This window comes from Thamnophis sirtalis, unplaced genomic scaffold, assembly GCF_051295495.1.
Source record: "Thamnophis sirtalis isolate CommonGarterSnake01/CBP01778 unplaced genomic scaffold, rThaSir2_p1.2 scaffold_4, whole genome shotgun sequence".
NCBI lineage: Eukaryota > Metazoa > Chordata > Lepidosauria > Squamata > Natricidae > Thamnophis > Thamnophis sirtalis.
In genome coordinates this window covers 36,140,564-36,154,358 of record NW_028261384.1, presented here as the reverse complement: position 1 = coordinate 36,154,358, position 13,795 = coordinate 36,140,564, and the positions used below count along the sequence as shown (strand labels likewise).

Sequence of the window (13,795 nt, the reverse complement as noted above, 5' to 3'; positions counted from 1 at the left end):
ACCAACTTACCGTGTGGACATCAGTATCCAGAATTCTGGAAGTTGCAGTCCACATATCTTAAAAGTTGATAAAGTTGAAAAACACAGAGCTATTCTATACTACTAACTGCAATAGTTCTCACCCATCTGCTTTGTTTCAAGCATTATTATTGAATCTGCTATTTTTATTCTTCTCTCTTTCTTTCAAAAAGGCCATTAACTTTCAAAATATACACAGTGACACAGTTTTTAATCATTAACTACCGGTGCCAGTTTGCTAGTTAAATTATTGCTAGGTATTAGTCAAACATTTAGCACAATTTAAAACTGCAATGTTAAATTTCATTTGTTGGCCTTTTTATTAGATAAGCTAGAAATGAAAGCAGCAGGGAATTTAATTGGCAGTATTTTTTTCTGGTTAAGTCATTACTTTGATGAACTTCAGAGCAATGTTTATGGCTCCTAATTAACCATGATAGTCATTTGATTGAATAATCACTTTGGAAATGTTTCTAAAATTTGATTAGAGCTTGACCCATTCTGATAGTCATAAATTCACCAACAGCACTTTTAGAATCATACCGCTTTAGGTCCTTTGGAAAATCAAAATCAAAACTGGAGAGTTTTCTTTTCAAACCAGAGTGTAGTATTTAATCATATGGCTATGTTAAATGCAAAGTGGTGGATAGCATGAAACTGCTAACATGTCAATTGAAATATTAGGAAATGATATATTTGGACTCATGGATAATTAGATTGCTCACTGCCCATGCAGGTAGTTCTCAACCTATGATCACCACAGTGACCAGAACTTCTGTCCCTAATTGAGACAGTTGTTAAGTGCTCTGCTTTATGACCTTTATTGGCATGGTCATTAAGTGAATTTGGCTTCCTCCATTGACTTTGGTGTCAGAAGCTGGATGGGGGAAAAGAAGAAAAGAATGGAAGTGTACTTACTGACCCTGTGCATTTAGATACATTTTTTACACCAAAGACATTGCTAAAGATGTGTAGATATGCTCAAGAATTCTGCATGTTCTTGTTGCCTTACAAAGCCTTCACATTAGAGATTTAACACATAATCATTTCCATTCAAGAAATAAATGGATTTAAGGCAGAAGCAGTGATTAGAGCAGTGGTTCCCAACCTTTTTTGGCCTTGCCTTACTCAGCATCTCTAAAATCCTGACCCCCCCCTCTATGACATATAATTCTTATTTTACTCAAAAAGTGAACTCTACTCATGCATAGGAAGCTTAAAAGCCCATTAACTTGTTTTAAACAAAGGTCAAATTCCCTCCCTGTGGGGCCTGGGCCCCACATTGGAACCACTGGATTAGAGCTTCTGTGTACTCTTGATTCAGTGATACATAGTAAAATTTAAAACACCATAGATGTTTTTTTTAATGTCAGTATGATTATTCTTTCCCTTTCTTCCTTCCTTCCTTCCTTGGGCTTACTGTGATTCTTAACAACCTTTCGGTAAAAATAGGGATTGCATACCAGGATATGGAATAAGGATCTTACTTGACAAACAGAGGTGGGGAAGGCTTCAGTGCTTTAACACTTCTCTCCATTACCTTGCTTACATATTTTATAATGCAACTAATCATGGGCTACATGCAAAACTGCAAATTATTCAGTAATATGAGAGCACAGCTAGAACAAGCATTCTATGATATGCTGCTAATGTTGATATGAAGTTGCATGTTCCATTCTTCTAGTAGTTATTTACTGTTAGTTTGAAGTTTGAGGTGGGAAACATAACCCCAAAAGCTATCATAATAAGTTTGCTTAAATAGAAGGACAGATTGCATTTATAGTATTCTGCCGTGCACTGTTAGTATTTTTAACTGACTTTAAGAAAATATTTCAAGTATTGCAGGTCTAATTTAACAGGTATAGTTCATAGTAAAAAATAATAAATATACGAGGAATAAGGAAATGGATAGATGCTCTTACTGTTATCATTGGCTACACTCACTCAGTGAATTCAATGTAAAATCTCATTTTCTTTTCCCCTAACTCCTTGATACGTATCACTAGTCAGTGAGCAGTGAAATTGAGGATTGAGTTTTGGAAAAGGACTGCACACCACACTGAATAAATTACTTTTGGTCTTTTATTGTTGTTTTCTAATTCTTCAGAGATTATCTAAGAAAAAATATGATAGTATAGCAAACTACATTTTGCTTGCTAGAATGTTAAAATTAAAATTCTAGAATAATACATGTGAACAGTTTGCTATGGCATTGAAACTCAAGAATAAAATTAATATCCTTCAGAAAAGCTGCAAGTACTGTGCACAAAATATGGGTTGAAACTGCTGACTAACAAGTCAGGAGATTTTGAGTTCTAGTCCTGCCTTATACAACTGACTGACTTTGGGCATTTTCAGCCCAACCCATCTCACAGGAATAGCAGCAATAGCAATAGCAATAGCAGTAGACTTATATACCGCTTCATAGGCCTTTCAGGCCTCTCTAAGCGGTTTACAGAGAGTCAGCATATTGCCCCCAACAATCTGGGTCCTCATTTTACCCACCTCGGAAGGATGGAAGGCTGAGTCAACCCTGAGCCAGTGAGATTTGAACCGCTGACCTGCTGATCTAGCAGTAGCCTGCAGTGCTGCATTTAACCACTGCGCCACCTTGGCTCAGGAAAATATGTTGTTATCAGGAAAATATGAGCAGAATATTTATTCTCATATTTAAGGAACATTTTGTGTGTAATTAAATATAAAATAAATATTTATTAGATAAAAATATAATAAACAAGTAAGTAATTAAAAGTTATGACAATAGTTTGGAGAAATCTCAGGAGACAATCTATACTCATGAGTAAATTTAAAAATAAATTGTATATTCCAAATTTCTTGGAATATTTGGTGATTAGGTGAAATTAAATAATAGGAAGGTATGTGGCTCTAGAGTAAGTTCCCAATTCCAGAATTATATGTTAAATGGAGAAACTATATAAATTGTCTAAATAAATAAATAATAAAGATATGGTAATTGTATTAATTTTACTATAGCCTCTCATATTTTGGTGGGAAGCTGCTGCTTCTATCATTTCTGGGTTTTTTGTTTTTGTGAAGAATAAAATGGATTTAATGTTTGTATTATACATGAACAATCAAGTTAGTACATGAACAACTGATATGAATATCCCTTCCACTACCGATTACCTATTTCACATTTAAATTGCCAAAACATTAAAAAGCTCCAAGAAACCAGAGGGTGTGGAAAAACCTTGGCAAGGTAGACATAGTTTTTCCTTATCACCACTTCTATTAGAGCAGGCAAATAAAAGAAAAAAAATGTCTGGTGTTTGAACAAAAGTTCAAAATTGTATTTATCAAGTTTTAACTTAATGCAAAAATACTCAGAGTATTAAATGTGTTTGAAAACGTCATTATATATTCGGGTTATATTGATTGAACATCAGAATAAAATAGTGTAAACTTACGGGTAAGTCTGATGTTTCAGTGAAGTTTGATGGAGTGGCTGATTATATGAGATGGTTGGTTTTAAAAATGATTGCAAATGGTTTTATTGGAAAAATCAAATATTTGTAGACCTTTAAAATGAATATGTTTTCTTTCCATCAAAACATCCTTCAAAACTAGCCTTTATTAGTTGAACTGATCAGGATAGTATCAGGATATCTAAATGATTGGAACGCTAAGAAAACATAGAATCATTTGAATTTTAGAATTTGGATAACCCATGACCCTTTGAGTCATATTTTCAGATATATTTCTTTATCTAAACACAATGCAAATTTAAACCATTCATTGGTCTTCCACATTCAGCTGATCCCCTGCAATCTTCCCAAGTTTCTCCAGTGATTTGTGGGAGGGTTAGGAAAGTTGTAAGGGAGGATCATGTGACTATGGCAGTGGGGTGGTAGTGCTGAACAGCAGCAGAGAGCAACACTGAAATGGCAAAAACTTTCTAAAACTTTATTCCCTTATGAGTAATGGATCGCAGCATTTTGTAAGTTAATTCATTTGAAGTACCTCTTTCCCCATGATGCATAATTTCACCCATTTAAGGATTAAAGATACAGGAGCTTTATTAGGATATAGATTCTAAATGGAACCAAGCTTTAGCAGTATTTTTTTTAATGTTCAAATCTGGCTGGCAACATCACTTTCATGTTTGCCATGTGCAGTTTGATTGTTTCAGTCAAACAATTCTTTCACTAATATTGCCTTCTCATTTCAGAAGTGCCTAGTTGCCATTCCATTTACATGAGGCAAGAAGGCTTCCTCACTCAACCAAACAGAACAGAAGTTAAGTCTTTCTGTATATATATATATATATCCTTGTATGTATGTGCGAACTTTGTTTTCTTATTGTCTAAAACTCTTGGCTTAGACTAAATATACTAAAAATGGACAGAATTAGAAAAATATTGCAAAATTGTTCCTTAAACACAAGCTTTCTTAGAGGTACACCTTTTTGTTTTTCTAAATAGCCATATGTAAGCTCTGGAAGACAGGGTTGTGTTTGGGTGGTTTTAATTCTTTATTTCATATTTTTTCAGGTATGGTAGCTTATGGGACAACTCTATGTTACTACAGTAAAAACAAACCTTTTCTCTAAAACAGAAAGTAGCATGGCAAAGTACTATTTATTCTTCAGGTTTAGGTTTATTTTGAACATATTGTGCATTCCCTAGTTACCTATTTTTGTACATCATGATAGATACTGTATATGTCTATCAAAGTAAAGAATAAAGAAAAGGGGAAAAAGTGTTTTTATAAATTACAAATCTACCAATAGTGATGCTAACAAGGATGGTCAATAAAATTCATGATAAGAAAAAAAGTGTTCATACTTGTTTTAACTCATCAGTTCATTTAACTGTGAACTTAATTGTGACTTAAAATAGTTTCTAGAGAGGAAGCCTGTCTAGAATTGCCCTGGAGCTGTAAAAACAACCTGACCTGGAATCTTGGCCTGGGATGAGAGCAGTCTAAGAGGACTTCCCAGAATGCCCCGATTCCCCATGAACGAGGAAGCTCCTCCCTTCCTGGTCAGTTGTCTGCTGAGATCTGCCCTGAACACTGCCTTCCATTGTAGCAGTCCCGAGAAAGGCCCACCATGGTGCTACCCTGCCATCCTGAGCAAACTTCTCTCACAGGATTTGAATTGCTTCGCTTTGCAGCTCTAACTAGTTTCCTTTCTACAAGGGGAAGTGTCTTTCAGATGGCTCTTAGCACACGCTAGTTTGTTAAGTGGCTGTCCTAAAGTGACCCTGGGTGAGTCTCTGGCTCTTTACTGCCCCTTCTTGGTGTTCCCCATCCAGTGACTTTGACTCCTGACTGGCAACTTCCTGGCTCTGTTGGACTGTGAAGGATGTGTGCTGTGCACCCCAAAGTTTCCTTTTGGAAAACCAAGAGTGAAAGCATTTGGCTTACTTTTTCACTGTAGCTAGTCTTTTATACAATAATCTTGTGAAAAGTTTCTTGAATTCTAAATATTACACTTTCTAGATTTTTGAAATCAAAAGTTTTCAGTGAAAAAAATCCTACTTTATTTTACTATATTAAATAGTAAGAAATGTAGGGTTGTTTGCTATAACCAGTTCATTAATATCAGAAATTTACAATAGCATTGTAAGAGCATAGTAGGGTTCTAGCATCCTGTGCAGTACCTTATGTGGTATTGTAAGAGCTATTTGTCCGAGATGAATTGCTTTTCATCTTGTTAATCAATTCCCATATGTTAGTTTATTGGAAATGTGTAATTTGTGTCAAATTTCAAGATATTACAGATACACCTTTTTGACCAGCAACAAGTTCAACACTTTTTCTATCAGTGTTGTGTCAGAAAACACTATTTATATAACATTTATGTAGCAATAAGTGTGCCATCCTTTTGTAAAAAAAAAAAAATCTAGATTTTTTAGAGAACTAATTTAGCTGTTATAAAAACTTATTTCTTTAACAATTGACCAGAATTATTTAAAATCATTATTATTTGCTTTTAATTAACAAAATAAACTAAGCTTGTAAGATTACATTTAGGAAAATGCATGGCTTGAGAATACTTTGTACTAAATATTGTAAAATAAATTCTATGCTATTACCATCAGTGTATTTTTATTTCACTATTCATTTACTACATTACTTGGGCCTCCTTTCAAGGCAAGACATTTTGTGTGTGTGAAGGAACAACTGATAGGTGAAGCTTTTCAATGTTTTATTTCACTTGGCAAAATCACAATTTTTTCTACATATGCCAATAAAGTAATTTTGGGAATTCATATTTTATTCTCTTAGCAGACTGTTTTATTGCTAATTAATACTCTAATCTGCAACATTCTAATGAGCCTGGTACATAAAGTATATGTGTCTTGACTCTTAGCTATAGCATTTACTTGGGATTTTTCAGTTTGGAATGTCAATTTTCAAAATTTCTCATGTTTTCTAGATAAAAGTTCTGAAAGTTGGCGTTCCAACACATTGAAGGAGACCAAGTTGGAAAGAGCAATGTATTTTAATAATCTGTTTCTAGTGAGTAATGTGTCTGCTTTTCCTAAAATTACAGGTTGTATGTATGAAAAAGGTCCAAGGCAATTTTATGATGACACTTGTGTTGTTCCAGAGAAATTTGATGGTATGTTATGTACATACATTTTTTGTTCAACTATCCAGTCTTATGGAAGAAATTATATGTAACGAAACCAAAAGAGAATAAAGGATTTTTTACTTGACAAAGCATATAGTAATGATCCAATCAAAGAGAGATAAATATATAATTTGTTATTTATGTGGTTGACCTTTGCTTTTTGAAATCAAAATATGTTTTGCAATCATATCACTCTGTTTTTGAGAGAAAGGATTCTAAATTCAGAACCAAGGCAATATATTTTACTTCTAATTATTAGTTCTAATTATTCCAAAGAGTCATAGATAGGTTTTATGTCTTTATCAGTGCATTTGAAATCTATTTTAGAGATTTATTGAAAACGATTAACAAACAGAACAAAATGCAGCTACTCTGCACTTACTAATAATCCAAATTCTTATCTTATATTTCAATCCCTGAAAGGGTTAATTATAGAGAGCACAAGTACATCTGTTTTTCTATGTGTATCAACAGTTTTGTTGATTGTTATAATCTCTTGTATTTCTTAAAACTGATACCTAAAGAGTAAAGTATATAGTATAATACCAAACAGTCTTTAACTAATATCATGTGTCATATGAAGCAAAGCATATTCTTCTCATTATCAGATATCAAACCAGTATGTATTATGAAAATACATACTAATTACTAATAAGTTTAAGATTGTTTTTTGTAGTCAAATGAATTTGAATGGATATTTCATGTCACATTAATTGGGTTCCACTTCAGCTCTGGGGAAAGCTGCTTTGCAAAACAGACAGCTAAGTGATTTATGTCTTAAATTGATAGTTGTATCAATACTAATAAAGAACCTTTAAAAAAGTAGAGAGACAGTTATGGCAGCCAAAAAACAAGGGAACATGGGAAATGTAATGGTTCTTTCCAACTTTGCAATTTTTTTGAAGTGTATTCAGTCAACATTCTTTGGCTGAAAGTCTTCTGTTATCTACAAAGTCTTGTCCATCACCATTACCTTTTCATTCAGCTGAAGACAGCTAAGAATTTCATTCTTGCTTTTCCCTTTAAATTCATGATAACTTAATCCTCTCCTGAGCTTCTATAGGTGTCGGAAATTTTGATCATTTCTAAAAACCAAAAATCCTCTCCAAAGGGGAATCCAGAGAAAAGCTGTGCTGTCATAATATTCATGTTTACAATAAAAGACTAGTTTTTCCTGTAGAATAGTATTAAAAAAAATCAAGGACTAAAGCATCACTTATTTCATTTGTGTTTTGTGGCACAAGTAAATATTTGATACGGTTTTGATCAAACTACTAACTTGACTTTTCCCTCTCCCCCAATCTTCTGGAAACACTATTATATACTTAATAATCCAATTGTCAGCCTTAAATTTATTCAGAGGGTTTAGTTAATAACATTGATTCACTCAATTTCACAGATAATGAGGTGAAAATTCTCTAAACTTTTCATCTGTATGGTAGTGAGGAACTTTCTATAAACAGGTTAAATAAATGGAGAACTAATTTAATTGTCATATAATGTATGAGATTTTTTAAATCATTCATCTGCATTTAAAAATAATGTCAATATTCATAAGGTGAACAAAAATAATTTCACTTATGAACTTTTAGCTGACAATTGTATATTTTGAATATTTTATTCAGTAAGGTGATTTTTAAAAATATGTAATTAGCATTTTGTTGGTTCTTATATGAAAAATATAGCTAGCTATATAGCTATGTTAGATTATCTTTGAGCTTCAATATATAAATGTACACTTTCTCAATTAATAGTGCTTTTCAGAAAATTGTGAATAAATAGCTAAGTGATGTGAAATACTAAAAAGGAACTGATTGATCCATAAAATTTGAATACCATACAATAAAACCCTATTATTCAAATACTGTTAAAAAATTTCATATAAGTATTTGCAGGCACTAGAAGATACATACATTGTTTTTCCTAATGAGAGATTATATAAAATGTTGCATACAAATAGAGTCCTTTAGATATCACCATTTCCAAAGCTGGATCTTGCATAACTTTTGATAGTTACTTTCATACTGTATGATTTGACTCTGGAATAAGTAAGTAACATTGTATTTTAATAAGTTTGTAATTAGCTATTTTCTGAAGAATTATAGTGCAAAGTCATGAATAGTATCCTATTATCAATCCCTTTCTCTCTTCTCTCTTGCTGCAATAGCATCTTTTTTTTTCTTTGTTGGTATTAAATTTACTCTATCTTTGGGTCCAATGAAATAAAATAAATGAACCCACACTTTCTTTTACATAGGTGACATTAAGCAGGAGCCAGGAATGTATCGTGAGGGCCCCACATACCAGCGGCGTGGTTCCCTTCAGTTGTGGCAATTTTTGGTAGCTCTTCTTGATGATCCATCAAACTCTCATTTCATTGCTTGGACTGGCCGAGGTATGGAGTTCAAGCTGATTGAACCAGAAGAGGTGAGTAGGGTCTCCTATATTGCATCTGTGCACTTTAAAACATTGCTTTAGTACTTTTTCTTCTTTATTTCTATATTGCCTTACTAAAACTAAAAAGTAATATGGTCTTATGCATAATGCATCTTTGAAGTCTTTAAATATAACATTTATGATTCTGTACATGTATATGACTCCATACAATCAAAGCATGCAAGAATAGACTACACTAGACTTGCAGTCTATTTAATCTACATGTATTTTAATAAATTCTCAGCCCAACAACACTAGCATTGATTATTGTGAAGAAAATCGGAGAGATCACTGTGTTCCTCACATTGAGATCCTGGAAGTAAAGTAGAATATAAATCAAATAAATAACCTTTCCCTTTATCAGTAAGGTTGGCAAATAGGGATCAGATATGTCTATTGTATACATTTATACTTTGGCTAAGATTTAATTCACACAATATCAAGCATGCTATTGTCTTGAAATTCATTTTTAAATAATCTAATTCTACCACAGCTCTTAATATCTGAACTGGGCCTATGTATCTTCTCTGTTAGCCTCCCTTTCTTTCTTTATATCCATTTTCATGTGATCTGTGATCCTTCACACCTTTCAGAGTCTCTACAGATAAACCCTTTCATATGTAAAGAGCCATGCATGGATTTTCAGACTCTATTATACTTTGGAACACATTAAAATCCCCAAATCTCCATAAAGGTGCCAGAGATACTATTCTGTTTGAAATCTTCTTTTACCCAAAAAGAGAGGAATAGAGGAATGCTTAGAAAGGGCTAGAGTTCCTTCTTGAAAGAGGAGTACTAATATGTTTGGAAGAATTGTGATCCTGAATAGTAAAGTTAAGTTTGGGAAAATGGTGAAAAGATACTTGGTGCAAACCAAAATAGATAAACAATGAAAACTAACCAGCTTTTGTGAGCCTGAATGCCTACTTCTAAGCAAAAGAGAGAATATGAAGGAATGGAATAGGAAGAGTATATAGTGGCCTGTTTTGGCCATCTGAATAGAACATCCCTAGAAATATGCTGATATTCAGTTTTATCCTAACATAACATCAATATTCAAACTTGAAATGTACACAATACATTAGAAAATCTTGATATTTTTTTAAAAAAACATTTAGCTAACATTGCTAACATTTTTTATTTTTGTTTTCATCAATTTTTCTTTTCAATTATATGTTTATATTATGTCTACATTTTGAAAAGCTGCATTTATTTGCATATTATTTATTCTGTATTGTTTGTTTGAACAATTTATGATGTTCAAAGATAAATTTATATGGCCATCTCTCTCTCTCTCTCAGACAAAAAAGTGACTTTGGAAAGCCACAAGGGTTAAAAACAATTTGCTAAATCAACTGGATGCCCAAAGTTACCATTGCACACCCATTTTATGTCCTGTTGCACTGCAGGTTCTACCGGGACATCAGATCAACATACATTCTTCCTCTATTAGAAAGATTTCTAGGGAAATCAGATAATTTCTTCCTGAACCATCTTCAGAATATAATGCAGCCACAACTTGTGCAGTAAGAAAATTTTGTGCTGCTGAAATAAGGAAAAAAATACCTAAAGAACTAAAGATCTTTATTTGTATTACTATTTTGCTTAATTATTTTCTAATATTTTTTAGAAAATATATTTATTTTAACATTTAAGTTTTGTGCCAGTCGGTGACCATAAAAAAGATCTATTCTGATTCTGATTTACCAGCATGCCAGCTCAAAAAGACAATGTTATCAACAAAAGGCTTCCCTAGCCATCCAGTCCAAATGACCCCAAGAAGAGCAAGGCCTTTAATGAAAGAAACCTGCAGGATATGCCCTCTTTGCTAGATCTAGATCAAGGATAGATAATTGTAGACAGGCAGTTTCATAAATAACCTGGCACTATGCCACATAGTGCTTTATTGATGACATACATTGAATTGCATCAGAAAACCCATTGTGAGGTCATGCTCACAAAACAGAAATTTTATACTAATATATAACACGACATAACATAATGTAATATAACGTTGCTATACTACATAACAGGAAATGCACCACTGCATTTTGGACCAGCCATTGCCTCTGTACTTTCTAATGCAGAGTTAATGATGGAAATTCTCTGGATCAGAGGACCTTAAAACTCACATCTACTTAATCTTGATTGATTCAGGTGAGCTGAAACCTTCTTCACCATCTAAATTTCCAGGCTCTGGGAAAAACCTTTACAATAGCACTTTGGTTGATCCAGGGTGCAGATTTATTTATTTAGTGTATGTAACAAGATGGAGATATACAAACAGATATCATTATCCCACTGACATTATTTATAGATGTGAGTATCAGCAGTAGTTTCACACAGGTGTCAAATAGGTACATGGAGGCAGTAGAGCTCTAAGACAACCTACAAAGCTGAGGTTTCAAACTCAAATTGTTCCTTTCCTCAATATAAACTAGAAGTGATCCTGGCAAAAGGAAGAGAACCACAGGAACACCATGCCTGCCATACTAGTGGTGGGTTGCTCTCAGTTCAGTCTGGTTTGGCCAAACTGGTAGTAGCAGTAGCGGGAAGTGCAGAAGGGTCCCGAGTGCATGGGAGCATGCCTGAACCAGTAGTGAAAAAATTGGCAACCCACCACTTGCCATACCTGTAAGCCAGTCCAAATGATACCATGACAGATGGCATCAAAAGTCCTGAGAGATCAAGAAAGATAATAAGATATATCAAAGTGCAATTGATCAATGCAATCAACCACCTCATTACTATGGGCAGGCCTAAATGCTGACAGGAAGGGGTCAGATAAAGCCAGTTTTATCAAATTTAGAAAACAAATTTTACAAAATGTAACAGATGGGTGCTAATCTTTCTTGGTGACAGGTGGCACGGCGCTGGGGCATTCAAAAAAACAGACCAGCTATGAACTATGATAAACTTAGCCGATCACTTCGCTATTATTATGAAAAGGGAATCATGCAAAAGGTGAGGAATTTGTATTTTTTGTAGTGAAATATTGCATGTTAATTTATAAACTTGTTTAAAAATCCAAGTATTTCTAAACTGCATATCCAGTATGACCAATATAAGGAAATTCACTAAATGTGTAACTTTTAAATTTACTTCTCCCCAGCCTATTATTTCAAAATCCATGACTTAGAATGTGAACCTTGATGTAAATTGAAAAGTTATAGTAGGGTTTTGGTCAATTTTTGGAAATTTTTCCACACCATTAACTGATTGGCCTTCCTAATGCCTCTGTACATTTTTCTCCTTCACATACCCTCATGTCAGGGATAATACAATCCTCTTGCAAATATGTTTTTAACTTCCTTCAAAACCTTTTAAGGAGCCAAGACTCAAATCTGAGGCAGTAGTTTTCTTCCAAAGTTTCAGAAAATAAATAGAAAACTGTTACCCTCAATTATAAAATACACCTGTGTGTGTGTGTGTGTGTGTGTGTGTGCGTGCACACACATATACACACACACATGATCGTAATTATAATGGTTCAATCTTTTTTGGTCTTCATTTTGACACTGCAGTTGTTTTTATGATTGAAACTATACCTGTCATTCTTATCCTATCATTTTATTTTCATAATAATTTCCTTAATGCATAAATATGCCTAACTTAATATTAATTAATATAAATTTGAATAATAAATTTGATAAATCAGTAAATAAAAGGTTAAGAATGCTGAGAGAGGATTAGAAGATTTCATATGTTGCCAGATGATGGTGGCCAGAATCCTTATCCATTAGCTATACTACTTGGGTCTATTAGAGGATGTAGTTCTGTAATATCTGAAGATCCCAGCACTGAAAGGAAGAAATACAGTGATTGGCCTAAGATTATTTGATTTCAGTGGCATGTTGGTGATTTCAATTTTGTTTCCCCAACTTAATCCAATACTTACACTAATAATCAGAATAATTATAGAAGTGAATTCAATATTCAATATATCTACTGTCTTTTCTTAATCTAAACATAATGGTGATTCCTTTTTAAAGCCAATCTTATTCACTTGTTTTAAATGAACACTGTACAAACCAAATTAACCAAAATACAAATAGGCATTTGCTCAAGGGGGGAAGTAAAATCAAAATCTGATGAAAGCAGTATTTCATTAGGCCAATGGTACATTTGTGAATTAACAGCTTTTAAGCTTCCAAGAATGCTTTATCAGATAAGAAAAACATTTTATCCAAAATGGAAGGGTCTGTGAGTAGGAAAATATATGGTTGATGCTAACCAAGTTAGCATCAGATTAACATCTCTGAGTGTTCAAGTTGCAAGAAAACATGCAAAGCAGACCTTATAATGGCGGCCGGGGGGGAGGATGTTGTGTTCTTTCAAGAATTTGCCTCAAAATTACGAGGATGAAAAAGAGACTGTCATTGAATAGTATGCAAACTTTCTATTACAGTTTCTTTGGAAAAAATATCCATAATAAAACCCATGCAGAGAGATAAAAGTTCTGCCACTTTGCTGAAGACAGGCACAAAAAATGGTGGAATTCAAAAGCCATCAGCTTTTTTATACTTGTCTCAAATGACCACAGCCTCTCTTTTCTGAGCTCTTGCGAAAATAACATCTTGATCGAGTCCATTATCAACTTACTTTCTTGAAGATGAATGTTTTTCTGATCAGTTTAGTCACCCTCCACATCAAAATAGCCTGATGGTATCTAAATACTCAAAGTTTCCAATGCACTTTTCATCCATCATAAAGTAAAAACAGAAAACCAACCCCATTTGG

At 33.5% G+C, this 13,795-nt stretch overlaps 1 protein-coding gene across 2 annotated transcripts in view; it reads left to right on the top strand.

Moving 5' to 3' along the window:
- The window catches only part of ETV1 (ETS variant transcription factor 1), an 89,419-nt gene that overhangs the window by 71,014 nt on the left and 4,610 nt on the right, over nt 1-13,795 (top strand). For both annotated transcript variants that reach the window (XM_014059652.2, XM_014059654.2), the window contains 5 exons: nt 4,208-4,275; nt 4,485; nt 6,539-6,607; nt 8,877-9,046; nt 11,918-12,019. In XM_014059652.2, coding sequence (XP_013915127.2) covers nt 4,208-4,275; nt 4,485; nt 6,539-6,607; nt 8,877-9,046; nt 11,918-12,019 — 410 coding nt within the window. The remainder of the gene's footprint in view (nt 1-4,207; nt 4,276-4,484; nt 4,486-6,538; nt 6,608-8,876; nt 9,047-11,917; nt 12,020-13,795) is intronic.